The sequence below is a fragment of the Saccopteryx leptura genome, chromosome 5 (assembly GCF_036850995.1).
Source record: "Saccopteryx leptura isolate mSacLep1 chromosome 5, mSacLep1_pri_phased_curated, whole genome shotgun sequence".
Classification (NCBI taxonomy): domain Eukaryota; kingdom Metazoa; phylum Chordata; class Mammalia; order Chiroptera; family Emballonuridae; genus Saccopteryx; species Saccopteryx leptura.
In genome coordinates this window covers 195,924,764-195,938,938 of record NC_089507.1, presented here as the reverse complement: position 1 = coordinate 195,938,938, position 14,175 = coordinate 195,924,764, and the positions used below count along the sequence as shown (strand labels likewise).

Genomic DNA, 14,175 nt, shown 5'->3' with positions numbered 1-14,175 from the left:
AAACTATTTTCCCCTTCCAGGCTGTCAGCTTCCAAGAACAGTGGCCATCCCCCAAGATGCCCAATGGCCAGCCAGTGCCTGGAAAACAACGGGTACTCAACAAATGATCACTGAGCTACAGTTCTACAGGTGACACTGCCTCAACTCCCAATGCCTTCCCAGTTCATGCTGGTCTGGCTGCATTAGTCAAGTTCTCACTGAGGTCACTGAAGACCTAACTAGCAAAACCCATGGCCTGTCTCCAGTCCTCATTTTACCTGACCCTCTGTAGCAAGTGACATGAATGATCACCCCAAACAAAACCCTGGCTCCAAGGGTCCCTGGTTTCTCATTTCTGGGATGCTTGCTCTCTGGGGGCCCAACCTATGCCTTCTTTCCCTTCAATACTCCCCTCTTGCAGCTCTCATCCACTCCCCTGGCTCTAGCTCCCAACCACCATGGATGATTTTAAACCTAATCTCTGGTCCTCACTGAGCTCCAGAACCTACAAGCGGGGCTTTTCAACGCCTCCTAGGCTGTGCCACTAAATCTCCTGTAAGCACCTCAAAAGTGTCTCAGATGGATAACAGAAACTCCACCCATTCTACCCCACCCCCTAAAACATGCCTGATTCCTTCATCCAACGTGCACTTCTGTTATGCGCCTGTCAGCTAAACACCATTTGCTACGTCAGACTATAGTGAGCTAAAGATGGTTAAGACACAGAGCAGCCCTATGGCCATTCCTGTCTGAAACGCTACCACAAGGGGAGACTGAGCTCAGGAAATACAAAGGAGGGGCACCTAGCCCAGGCTGGGTGGAGGGGAGCAGAGGTGCTACCCACAGGACTATCTCTGAGTTGCCTCTTCCCTCACCATCAGAAATATCTATCAAGCCCATTCCCTGCTCTCCTGCCCCCTCCTTCACTGGGTCCCCACTACCTCTGCCTGGCTGCCTCCAACACACTGGTTCTTCCATCTTTGGCTTGGCTCTTTACACTCTTCCCTTTCTGTAAAACAGAACTCAGTTCTACTCAGTGCCGTGGTTAAAATTCTCCACTGGCTCCCCGACTCCTTGAAAAAGACAGCTCCTTAACCTGTGAGGGACTTACGGCCAAGTGCAATAGGACACCATCTACTTCTCTCACTCCTGCCTCCATACTCATTGCTCTCCAGCCACACATGTTCTTGACAATGACGAGCTCACACTTCCTCAGAACCTTTGCCCTAGCTGTTCACTACGCCCAGATGCTCTCTCTGGCTCTTCATGGGAATTTCTACATTCTGTTATTCAAATGTTAACTCAAGAGCACTTCTCAAAGCTCCAGAGAAACCTTCTCTGGCCACTTGAGGTAAAGCAGTGCCTCCATCCATCCAACAGCTGTTCACACTCAGCTGTTACACATCCTTCTCTGCACCTGCCACACCTGAACAGACCTAACTCATTTATGCTGACTTTTTAATGGCTGTCTCTGCCACTGAACTGGAAGCTCGATGGCAGCAGAAATCGGGGAGTTTTATTCACTGGCGTCCATAAGGCCTAGTCTAAGACTTCATAGGTCCTTAGTAAATATTAGTTGGATGGATGGATGGATGGATGAATGATGACAACTCCTCCACAATATAGTGGCAAAGAGTATAAATCCTGCCACCAGGCTCTGTGGTTTGAACTCCGACTCTGCCACTCAATAGATGTGTTGTTTGGGGCAAGTTACTTAGCCTCTCTGTGCCCCTTGTAGCTTGGCTTGGCAATAAAATGGAATTAAAAATACCTGCCTCATCAGGTTTTTGTAGTTAATTTAAAATACCAGAGGCCCTCACAACAGTGCTTCATACATTATTAATGCTAAATAAATGGCAGTTTTTATACCACTGCCTGGCTTGCTTCCTAAGACAGAAATCCCAGAAAAACACCCTGAGACACACAACTGCCACTCAAGCCAAGTCTAAATCCTGTGGCTGATGAGAGCTTCTTCCCTGGTGGCCCTCAACCCCCCCTCCCCAGTCTCAGCCCACTCTTCTCCCAAACAGCCCTTGTTCCCCGATCTTCCACTTTCTCACTACGATGTGACCTCCCTCTGCCTGGAATGTCCATCGTCTTCCTTGGCCTGACCAACTCAAAGGGCGCGCCCCTCCTACTCCTGACATGGAATCACTGTTTTCTTAATGCTCAGCTCTGTTCACTCTCTGCCTGAGCCGCTGAGAGGCGGCATCTGCGCCATTTCTACACAAGCACCTCTCCTCCAGGCAAGAGCATCTCTGGGCTCGAGCCCAAGGCTTATTCATCCTCTACCCCAGCGCCTCCCTCACGCTGGCACCTGGAGGACCTGGAGGAACATTTGGTACGTGCATGACTCACTTTCCATGTGGAAAGCAACCACCTATCCTTGTTTCTTTCTCTTTTCCCCATCAGAGTTAAGACTAAGTGGTGTTTTGAAGGTCAAAACCACTTTCTCTTTCATTAGCTGCATTTTGTTGCAAATTCTCTTTTTAAAAGACCTTAATTTGTGATGTAGAGAGCCATTTCAAACTCTTTTTAAACAGAGACAATTTCAGGGAACCGCTGATCATATGTTTGCCTCACAGGAAATGGAAAATACAGACAACAAAAGTAAAATGCATTACGATTTATGGGAAGGGAAGCAAAAGTTGTTTCTGATTCCACCACTCTGACTCTTTTGTTCCCTACCATTCTCATCCTGCTGGGAGGAAAAGGTACATGTTATTATCCACAACACAGCAACAGGAAAAACGAGAAGCAAAGTTTGAGCAACTGGCCAAGGGTCATTCAACAAAGCTGAGCCTGCACTAGCACAAGCTCAGCTCTTCGCACTGAACTTAGTAGGGAAAGGAGCCTATTAGGTTGGCTCAGCTAATTGACAGACCTATATAGGCTCTGATAGAATGAAATCAACTTGATTTTGAACAGGGGTTGTCTAACTACATCCCGTGGGCCAAATCCAGCCCACTGCTTGTGTTTGTAAATAAAGTTTTATTAGGAAACAGCCATGCCCATCCGTTTGTGTTATGTAGGTGGGTGCCTCTAGTCACGGCTTGAGTGGAGACATCAGAACTTCTAGCTGAAAAACCCGAAATATTTCCTATTTCAGCCTTTACCAAAAGAAAAGAAAAATTGCCCATCTCTGATTTAGAAAATACGTAGTTTGATGTCTGGATTTTGTTCTATTTCCCAAGATGAACATACTCAGTTTTTATTCCTATTCAAGCTATTTCACTTAACAGGGTCATCTTTACTTTTTTGAAAATTGACAATCTTTGATTCAAGTTTATAGGAGAAAAGGCTCAGCAGTTTGGTTTTAGGCTCAGATGAATGTAGTTCCTCTGCTTTGGGGGCACATGGCTTGGCTTGGCTGTGGTTTTTGGGCAGACCATCTTGACAGATCTGGGACAAAGTGGGCAGTTGACAGGGACCTCCTTTTGCTCTGGAGTATCTTCCTCACTAAAGCTCGAACACATACTGCTCCTTCCAGCATAAAATTCAAAGAGCCTATCTGTACTTCTCTGGCGTAGCTAATTGTATTTTCAACAAAGGTCCACCTACTTCCAACTTTTCTCACAGATAGTGTTCCCCGAATACTAATATATTCATTGAGTCTGTCTTTTGAAGCTGAATGCATCCAACAATAACTTTGCAGCCAACTTCAGAATTACAATCCAGCTTTCCAACTCTTTGTGCAGATGTTTAATCCTATATGAAACTTTCATGTCATTTTTAAAAACTTTGTATTATGGAAATTTTCCAATGTATGCAAAGAAGAGCATAACAAACCCATGTCCTCAGTAACCAGCTTCAAGTATCAATATTCTGCTATTTTACCCCATGTATCCTTCTTACCAACTTGTTTGCTGTGATATTTCAAAGCAGACCTCACATATCAAATCATTTCATCCATAAATGCTTGTTTGTTTCTGTTAGGTAAGACCCTTCATCTTTGAACAAAACTGTAAAACCACTGTCATATCCAACAAAATTAAGAATTCTTACCATAATCTAATATCTAGTCCAAATTCAGTTTTATCCAACTGTCTCAATCATATCTTTTTATAGCTAGGTATCCACACTGTATTGTACAGTGGTACCTTGAGATACGAAAAGACCAACATACAATTTTTTTAAGATACGAGCTGCGACTTGGTCCGTATTTTTGTTCGAGATCCGAGCAAAATTCCGAGATACGAGTCATGATTCAGGAAGCTGCCGCTAGTTGGCGCATTGGCGCATGGGTCCAATATCGGCAGTTTGATATACGAGTTGACTGACTTAAGAGCTCGGTTACAGAACAAATGAAATTCGTATCTTAAGGTACCACTGTATTTTGTTCATAGGTCTCTTTGTATCTATAACAGGTTCTCCTCATTTTTTTTCCACTCACCTCTGACATGCATTTAATTCTAATTGGCCAAGCAAACCTTACCAAGAGTGATACCTCTTCAGCCTCCACATGCTGTAAGTACACCAAGGCATTCACAGGCCTCTAAGCCCCTTAGGCAAAGATTGACAGAGCTCCAACTTCCAAGTGCTATCCACCAACGGGGCCAATATACCAGGCCATTCACACACTTTCTGCTCTCCAAAGGAAGAAGTTAGATTGCTTCAGCAAGCTAATTCTCTAAAATTAAATCTTTTCTATGCTGTGATGGCCTGAAGACTCAGAATGATTTAAAGAAATAAGGCATCCATTCATTATGGTAACTTTTTGAAGTTACCCAAATTTAATCAAGAATCACAAAGTAAATCAGACAAGCCTTCTAATCCATTATTGTCACCAGTAACAACATTAACTGAACACTTAGATCGTGTAGGACACTAGCTTATAAAAAGGATGACCTGTGTCCCTGCCCAAAGCCACTTACAGCCTAAATGGAGTGGTTATTGCATCATTTAGACAAAAACACTCAAGGATGACAACAGGTATAGAACAACCCAAACCAACACCTATGACCCTGCCTTTAGGTTAAAAATATTTGTGAGGTCTATGTAGTGAAGTAAAATGAACCCGAGTCAAAAGAACAGAGTTTAAAGCAGTGGTAGTCAACCTGGTCCCTACCGCCCACTAGTGGGCGTTCCAGCTTTCATGGTGGGCAGTAGCAGAGCAACCAAAGTATAAATAAAAAGATAGATTTAACTATAGTAAGTTGTTTTATAAAGATTTATTCGGCCAAACTTAGCAAAAATCCAACATAAAGTACTTGGTAATTATTATTATATGCTTTAATTTGCTGTAACTCTGCTTTATAAATTTTATAAAGTAAAGTTACTTTCCTACTTTATAAATCACCATTACTGTGGAACCGGTGAGCAGTTAGAAAATTTTACTACTAACAGAGATGCAGAAGTGGGTGGTAGGTATAAAAAGGTTGACTACCCCTGGTTTAACGGCTAGTTCTATCATTTATCATTTATAAAGTTACTTAAGTTCTCTCTGTTTCATCATTTGTAAAATAGGAATAACTCCACCTACCTCACAAAGTAGAAGCTGTTAACACTGAATCAAAAAATCTTATATGAAAGCCTATCAATAATGATGACTAAAATAATAATAAAATCATTGGATATAATACTCACTATGCCAGGCACTGGGCTACTATGTTTTCTGTGTACTAGCTCATCTACTCTTCTCCTAGTCACCTAGTCATCTCCTCTCCTCATGTCATTTTCCAGGCGAAGAAACTGAACAGAGTGAGTGACCTGCCTAACCTAACACAACTAATGCCAGGAAGTGGGTCACAGGACCTCAGGGTTCCTGCTGTCAATCATGGCAGGATAATGCCTCTCAGATACCACCACAGTAAGGTGTAAAGGTGGGACCCAGGGCAGCATAAATTACTGGGGGGGACAGGTCCCCCTTTTATGGCTATTAGAGAAATTATAAGATTATAAGGTACAGCACCCCACAGTCCACACTCCTGCTCAAACAGGAAGCCTCAGGAGGCTCCCAGAGCTGCCCTACTCAGTGCATGAGTATGTTCAGAACCATAAACAGTGGTTTCCTTCCTTTCTGGGGCAAGTCTTCAGCAGTCTGCTAAACAGTATTTTAAGGCCATCTCTATTACAAATCTCCAAAACCCAATATTTGTTGAAACAGGGCCAAAGTAAAATCATAATAATGTTTTCCTATACCACATCTTACTTGCTTTCTTGTATATAGCACATATACAAAAAAAGACTTGCCTGACCTGTGGTGGCGCAGTGGATAAAGTGTCAACCTGGAAACACTGAGGTCACCGGTTCAAAACCCTGGGCTTGCCTGGTTAAGGCACATATGGGAGTTGATGCTTTCTGCTCCTCCCCCCTTCTCTCTCTCTCTCTCTCTCCCCTCTCTCTATAATGAATAAATAAAATCTTTATAAAAAATGTTATTAAAAAAAAAGACTAAAGGAAGCTAGCTACCAGGAAAGAGGTCCAGTGGCCTGCAGCCGCCATGCTTTGAAAAGCCCACCATAGCTAACTGAAAAGGGCACCTCCAGGTGCCAACAGTCCTGGCAGATCTCCTGGCCCACAGCCATGGGAGTGAAGCCAATGTGAACCTTCTCACCTCCTCAGCATTCAACTGAAACAAAGGAAACCCCTATATCACCCAGTCAAACCCCTTAACTGTTAGAAATAAAACGATGCTGGTTTAAGCTACTATGTTTTGGTGTGATTTGGCAGATAACTAAACAACCAGAAATCAGCTTTCCTAGCCAGAAGAAACATCACATTTATGAATAAGAAGTGCCTTAACTATGATAACTGTCATTTATCAGTATAAATGCTTCATTCCTTCCTTTCAAGGATGCCCATCGGCTGAAATATTCAACTCAGTAAACCCGGGACCTACACTGTACCTGGGTCAACGGTGTTAAATAAATATGGTAACAATTACATTCATGACAGTAATAACGGCAGCTAATATTAACAAGTGTTGCTTACACACAAGGCTTCACACTAAACTTTTTACTAATTTAACCTTCACAAAGCCTTTCTGAACCACTATTATGCTTATTTTACAGATGAGGCCACTGAGGCACTTTACACTCTAGCCATCAGACTCAGGAACCTGTAGTCCTAACCATGGCCCTTCAAGTACCATTCTACTTTTATAAGGTTGTCTCCCTCTTTAAAAGATAATGTGTATAAACAGTTTAAAACTATGCCTCACCTGGCCCTGGCCGAATACCTCAGTGGATAAAGCCATGTCCCAGGGCACCAAAGTCACTGGCTAGATCCTCTGTCAGAGCACGAAGAAGAAGCAACCAATGAGTGTACAACAAATGGATCAACTAAGTGGAGCCACGAGTTGATGCTTCTCTCTCCCTCCCCCCATTCCTCGTTATAGAAAAGTTAAAAAAAACAAAAAAAAAACTATACCAGACCTGTGGTAAGTTTTCAATAAATACCAACTCTTATCAGGAAACCTGCATATGGGGAAGGGAAGAACATAGTGAAACTTCAATTAATGTTTGCGCCTAACCATGCAGTGACGCAGTGGATAGAGCATCAGTCTGGGATGCGGAGAACCCAGGTTCAAGACCCCGAGGTCGCCAGCTTGAGTGCGGGCTCATCTGGTTTGAGCAAAAAAGCTCACCAGCTTGGACCCAAGGTCGCTGGCTTGAGCAAGGGGTTACTCGGTTTGCTGAAGGCCCACAGTCAAGGCACATATGAGAAAGCAATCAATGAACAACTAAGGTGTCACAACAAAAAACTGATGATTGATGCTTCTCATCCCTCTCTCTGACTCTCTCTCTGTCTCTGTAAAAAAAAAAAAAAAATAATGTTTGCTATTCTGGTCATCTGCACAGGTCCCCTTCACCAGTGAGCCTCCGGGGGAAAAAGCAATTTTCTGTTGACAGGTCTGCTCTCTCCCTGGACAGCGAGTTCCCTGAGAACTCTGCCTGATTCTGATTCATCTATATAGGTCCAGAACAACTAGGTGCTCAAGGAACGTTTGCTGAATGGAAAGGAAAGCTTTATCTGTTACAAATGCGCAGTTGCACTTCCAAGATGCCATCTCCCCCAGCCATCAGTCCTTAAATGGATAACAAAAGGAAAGGAGAGGACAGGTAGGGATAAATGAAGGAGACCCACCGAGAAATGCGGGCTCCAAGGAGCATCCTGAGACAAGAGATGGAGCTGGGTTTGTGTCCCAGGACACGAGAATTCTGTGCAATTCTAGAAGGCCCCGCAGAGAGCGGCACCCCCTCAGCTCCCCAGCACTCTGAAGTCTCAGGGAGAAAGTGGAGACCCCGCCCCCAAGGTGGCCCGCCTCCTCCCGCCCCTCCCGGGCGTCGCCGCAGGAGGTAGAGGAGGAGGAGAAGGAAGAGAAAGTGACAGGAAGTCAGAAGTTTCTCAACAACCAAACTTCCAAACTTTTATCCCCTGGAGGGTAGGGCTCCCCATCCTCGGCCGTCCCGCCCAGAGAAGAGGGACCACCACAAGTGGTTCAAAACAGTTAGGGGTCCTGTTTCTCTGGTCCCAAAAAGCAGGGCCGGGCCTGTAGCACCCCACGTACCCCAAATTCTGAGAGACGCTCTCAGGGAGGGAGGGGGGCGCCCCAACTGTTACTTACAATCGTCTAAGTCATCCTGCAAGTCCACAAAGTACAGGGGGATCTCTGAAAACCAAGAGACAGAGGAGTTACAAAGGGGCTGCGGCTGGAGGGCTCAGCGGTTGGCGGGAAGCCCCAGGCCTCGTTGGGTGGTCGCCGCTAGGGAGGAAGGGGCCATCACGACGCCCCCGAAAACCGACCCCACTTACCCGCCATCTTGGGATGGGCCTGGAGGCGTGGTCTAGTGCGGGGCGGGGCCTAGGGGCTTCTTGGTCCCGCCCCTTGCAGCCGGCCCCGCCCCCGAGCCGCACCTCCCCACGAGCCCTTCGGCGCCGGCCGGGCCCCGCCCTCGCGGCGAAGGTGGCTGCCGAGGTGGGCGGGGAGGTCAGGTGACCCGGCCGGCGGCGTCCCAAGATGGCGGCGGCGGCGACGGCGCCCGGGAGGTAGCCGTACTGTCCCGGCTGCTGAGGCGGGTTCCGCGTTCCTGGCGGCGGACGGGCCCAGCTGAGGGCCGGCGAACGGGAGGCCGCCGTCTCTGCGCGCCCCGCGGCCGGGGCTGGGCCGTGCGGCGGCGGCGCCGGGGAATGCCCGTGCTGGGCCTGGCCTGTCCCTCCTCAACTTAGGGCGGCGGCAGGCCCGCGCCCAGGCTCCCGGGCCATGGCGCTGAGGGAGCTCAAAGTGTGTCTGCTGGGGGTGAGTGCAGCGGGTGGGCCGGGAGGGCCGCGGGAGGGGACCAGGCGTGCCCACGTCCCGCTGTCCCTACCCAAGTCCCCGCGCGGGACGCCCCTACCTGCCCGGACCCTCCCCCTGTCCCTCTTGGAGCCGGAGGCCGTTTCCCGCCCCCCGAAGGGTGGAGAGCCCTCCTGCCCCCTGGCATTCCGGTGCTGAGCAGCTGTTAAATAGTTTCTCCCAGGGCGCTGGAGAGTGTGGGCCAAGTCTCCCAAAGTAAAACGAGTACCGGGTCCCTGGGTTCTCCCCGCAGCGCGAGGCTCCTTCGCCGCTTGGTTGGAGTTTTTGAACTTGTGGACCCACCCTGACCCTTTTCAGGGTGTCTTTCCTGGGGGGACGGTCAAGTCAGGAAACCTCAAGTGTCCGAAGCGGCCGCTTCCTCTTGTCAGGGCAGCGGGGCCATTTCGGAGTGGGCTTCCTGGGGGGGCTCCCGCCCGAGACCCAAGGGGGTCCCGGGACTAGGCTTCCCCTCCCGGACGGGGGCGGGGGGCGGGCTGGGACCCATCAGGGACAGCCCAGCAGTAACTCAATAGTTTATACAGTTGCAAAGCCACCGTGCAGATGGAGCAGAAACTTCGGGGCTTCCGAAAGGTGTGAGAGTCTCTTTTAAACAACAGGAGAACTTCTCTCCTGCAATGCATTTGAAATCTCATCACTCCCTCTGAATCTTTAGGGGGGGGGGGACCCTTTTATGTCCCTTAACTTGTAAAATGTTCCCAAGATGAGTTTTTTAAAGTCCTGAACTCAAAGCCCCCCAGGTAGTTTTCCAGTAGGCCGCCTGACTCAGCCCTCTGTTCGCTTTCAGGACACAGGTGTGGGTAAATCAAGTATTGTGTGGCGGTTCGTGGAAGACAGCTTCGACCCGAACATCAACCCAACTATCGGGTAAGAGATTAGGTTTTATCGAATGTACCTCTCACGGTGTATTGGAAGTTCCTCCGAATGCCAAGTGTGTTGCAGGGTTAGGCCTCGCCCTCGTACAGGCTTGTGAATTTGGAGACATGGGCTCCCGTCGTCTGCGGAAAGACTCGGAAGGATTGCTGCGTTTTTAGAAAAATTGTCTTTTGATTTTGTGAGGAGTGAAAACTTCAAAATGGACATATGAATTAAAGTCTAGACTATACATGGAACCTTCAAACTCTTAAGTCAACAATAGTTACCTCTTGAAATACGCAGATGAAAACAGGTCTGGATACTGTTTTCATAGGCCTGTCAATGGAAAGATATTTAGATTGTTTTCATTCTTCCTGAGAAGTAGGACAATGGGGCCTGAGCCCTTCTCACACACCCCTGCTCTAATAGTGATAATGAATTAATAAATGAATGTTGGACTATAAGACTTTTTTTTTTTTTTAGGTTGTGTGGTTCTTTGGAGAAGTGACATTGATTGGCAGTATGTTTCTGACTCAGAGAAAACTTTTCAGGATATTTAAATATCACAATATTAATATTTTTCTGAGTTGTATTTTATAGATTTTAATATATGTTAGACCCTATACTATTACAATCCCCCAATTACATGGTTTCTTCCATTTAAAGAGAAAGTCTATTCTGCCTCATAGAGAAATATCTTACTGCATATACATACACATTTGAAGGCCTAGAGATTAAATCACCACTAACTTTCCAAAATTCAAACACCTTTCCATATCCTTCAGAAAAGAACTGGGTATGACCACGTGCTTAAAGCATGACTTCATCCCCCTCAGGGCCTGCCTGTTGTTACCTGCATGGGAAAATGAAGTGACTACCGGAAATGATAGAAGGTGGTGCTAGTGACTCGGTGAATGACACAGCTGACACCTCTTAGGTGAAGGCACAGCTCTGAAGTACCCAAGTGCTCCCTCAGATAGGATGGAGAAGGGAAGGGTGTGTTCCTGGCAGTTGTGTGGCCTGAAGCCCTGTTCTGGGCCTCCACACCTCCCTGTTCGCCAGTCCTCCCAGTCTAAGGCCATGCTGGGATTCCTAATGTCCTAGATTTTTATTTAAAAATGTATAATAAATATGAATTTTCCGATGGCTTTAGGCGACCCCTGTGTTTTGATCGGTCGACCCCCGCCGGGGTCGCGACCCACAGGTTGAGAACCGCTGTCCTAGATCCTGCTCTCCTCACCAGGTGGTCTTGGCTCACACTTCACAGGAAAGAGGATTACAAGGCTTTTCTCCTTATTTCCTTCTACCTCCTCTTGTTTCCTCAGCCAGCGTCTTCCTCCTTTATGACCAACACCACACGTACCTGAGCCCTGGAACCCCCCCTTCAGCAGTGTCCTCTTCCTCAGCCCTGCCTTCTTGTTAAGGCATGCAAACATGATTCTAATGTACCCACTCCATGAAACAGTTTCAGCCCCCAAGCCGCCACTCAAATTGTGAAGCTTTTGAAAGAAAAGTTACTACTTCCTCAACTGCTGCTCACTCCTCAAACCACTGTTGTCTCATTTCCACCCCCACCTTTCCACTAAAACCACCTTCCCTGAGTACCTGTTTTCAACTAACTGCCAAACGAATGGCTTTTTTCCCCTTCCTTTATTCACTCATTGAGTGCGTACCATATGCCAGATGCTAGACAGGCTACTGGTGGTTTAGACCCGGGGTCAACAAACTATGGTCCTTTGGCCCACCTATTGTTCTTTGAAAATAAAGTTTTATTGAAACACAGTCACACACATCTACTCACATATTCTCTCCACTGCTTTGGGGCTACAGTGGCAGAGTTGAATAGTCATAACTAAGACCCTATGGCCCACGAAGCTGAAAATATTTACTGTTTGGCACTTTTCAGGAAAAGTTGGACCTGACCTATAAAGAGAGACATAGTCTATAACTGTGCAGGAAGTAATTAAGCAGACCATTTTCTGTGCTACAAAGAAGTGTGAAGTGAGAGCGTGTAAGGGGCCTGCCTGACCTAGGCCTAAGGGAATGACTGATGCCTAAGGGGAACAGTGAATGTGTCCAGAACTTGGGAAGCCTTGATGTATAAATATTGCAAGAAGAGTCGATTATACTTTACAAGAAAAGTTTAAGGGAAAAAAGTTAATGAAGAGTAGAAGTTAACTAGATAGTGTTGAGGGCATTGACTAGCATGGGGGACAGGACATGTTGGAGAGGTGGCCAGGAGGCCCCAGGGCCAGGCCCTGAAGATGAAGAGAGGCTCCTATATCACAGGATGTCTTAGAGTGAAGCTGCTGTGTCTTCCCTAGTTCTCTCCCTGTGTCTGTGACCATGCCTCCTCACTGTTCTTTCTTGCTTCTCTTTCTACTTATTTTGTACATGGTGGTCTTTCCCAAGCTATGTCCTGCTCTCATCCCCTCCCACAGCTTAGCTCCACCTCTGTAGTTAGACTTAAAGTCAACTTCTCTAGCCTTTCTCTTTAGGGCTAGGCCTGTATTTCCAACCCATGATCTGAACCTTGTGCCCTGCAGAACTCAGATCGATACCTCCTCTGGTCCTGCATCACTTAATCGCTTCACCTTTTTCACTCATTTCCCCAACTCCTTCCTTGTCAAAATGTTTTCTGTATCTGAGTCTGTTTCTGTTCTGCTTGTTCACTTGTTTTTTAGATTCATTTATTGATAGGTATTTATTGCCATTTTATTGTTCACATTTTTTGTGTGTGTGTGTGAGACAGAGACAGAGAGAAAGGGACAGATAGGAACAGATAGATAGGAAGGGCGAGAGATGAGAAGCATCAATTCTTCCTTGCGGCTCCTTAGTTCTTGATTGCTTTCTCATATGTGCCTTGACTGGAGGGTACAGCAGAGCAAGTGACCCCTTGCTCAAGCCAGCGACCTTAAACTTCAAGCCAGTGACCATGGTGTCATGTCTGTGATCTCATGCTCAAGCTAATGATCCTGAGCTCAAGCTCGTGAGCCCATGCTCAAGCTGGATGAGCCTGCACTCAAGCCGGCGACCTTGGGGTTTCGAACCTGGGTCCTCTATGTTCCAGTTCGAGGCTCTATCCACTGCTCCACCACCTGGTCAGACCCCTATTTTTCTTTTAGAGACCCTTTAATGTTTTATATAGTACTGGTTTGGTGGTGATGAACTTCTTTAGCTTTTTCTTATCTGTTAGACTCTATCCTTCAATTCTAAATGATAGCTTTGTTGGATAGAGTAATCTTGGGTCTTGTGTTTTGTCACTTTGAATATTTCTTGACAATCCCTTCTGGCCTACAAAGTTTCTGTTGAGAAATCAGCTAACAGTCTTATGGGAACTTCCTTGTAGGTAACTAACTGCTTTTCTCATGCAACTTTTAAGATTCTCTCTTTATCTTTAACCTTTCATATTTTACTTATGATGTCACTTGATGTGGGCCTCTTTGGGTTTTTCTTGTTTGGAACTCTCTACACTTTCTGGACTTGGTCTATTTCCAACTTAGGGATATTTTCTGTCATTATTTTTTCAAATAGGCTTCAATTTTTTGCTCTCTTTCTTCCCCTTCCAGCACCCCCATGATGCAAATATTGGTGTGCTTGAGGTTGTCCCAGACGCTCCTTACACTATCCTCCCTTTTTGGGGAGATCTTTTCTTTTAGCTGTTTTGATTGTGTGTTTTTTCCTCCCTTAAATTCCAAATCTCTCATTTGATTCTCTGCTGCATCTACTCTACTGTTGATTTCCTATAAAATATTCTCTATTTCAGTTAGTGTATTTTTCATTTCTTTCTGGTCCTTTTTTTAAAGATGTTGATCTTCTCACTTTTTCATTGAGTATCCTATAACCAGTGTTTTGAACTCTGCATCTAGTAGATTGCTTGTCTCTATTTTGTTTAGTTCTTTTTCTGGGATTTTGTTCTGTTCTTTCATTTGGGACATGTTTCTTTCTTTGTCTGTTCTTTTTGGCAGCCTCTCTGTGTGTGTTTCTGTGTATTAGGTAGAGCTGCTACGTCTCTCAGGCTTGGTAGAGTGCCCTAATATAGTAGG

The 14,175-nt window shown here is 46.1% G+C and overlaps 2 protein-coding genes across 8 annotated transcripts in view; one reads left to right on the top strand and one right to left on the bottom strand.

Annotated features, from left to right (window-relative positions):
* The window catches only part of LOC136406964 (serine/threonine-protein phosphatase 4 regulatory subunit 1-like), a 73,719-nt gene extending 64,953 nt beyond the window's left edge, over window positions 1-8,766 (bottom strand). For all 6 annotated transcript variants that reach the window (XR_010751748.1, XR_010751749.1, XM_066387373.1 and 3 more), the window contains exons 1-2: window positions 8,737-8,766; window positions 8,549-8,593 (exon numbers count right to left, since the gene is read on the bottom strand). Coding sequence is in view for 4 of the 6 variants with exons in the window: in XM_066387373.1 (XP_066243470.1) it covers window positions 8,549-8,593; window positions 8,737-8,743 (52 nt within the window). In the remaining 2 variants the exon portion in view is untranslated. The remainder of the gene's footprint in view (window positions 1-8,548; window positions 8,594-8,736) is intronic.
* Window positions 8,767-8,895: 129 nt separating this feature from the next.
* Window positions 8,896-14,175, top strand: part of RAB22A (RAB22A, member RAS oncogene family) — a 51,573-nt gene continuing 46,293 nt past the window's right edge. Inside the window, exons 1-2 of one of the 2 annotated variants that reach the window (XM_066387372.1) lie at window positions 8,896-9,220; window positions 10,062-10,141. In XM_066387372.1, coding sequence (XP_066243469.1) covers window positions 9,185-9,220; window positions 10,062-10,141 — 116 coding nt within the window. In that variant the 5' untranslated portion in view covers window positions 8,896-9,184. The remainder of the gene's footprint in view (window positions 9,221-10,061; window positions 10,142-14,175) is intronic. The other variant, XM_066387371.1, reaches the window with a different exon arrangement.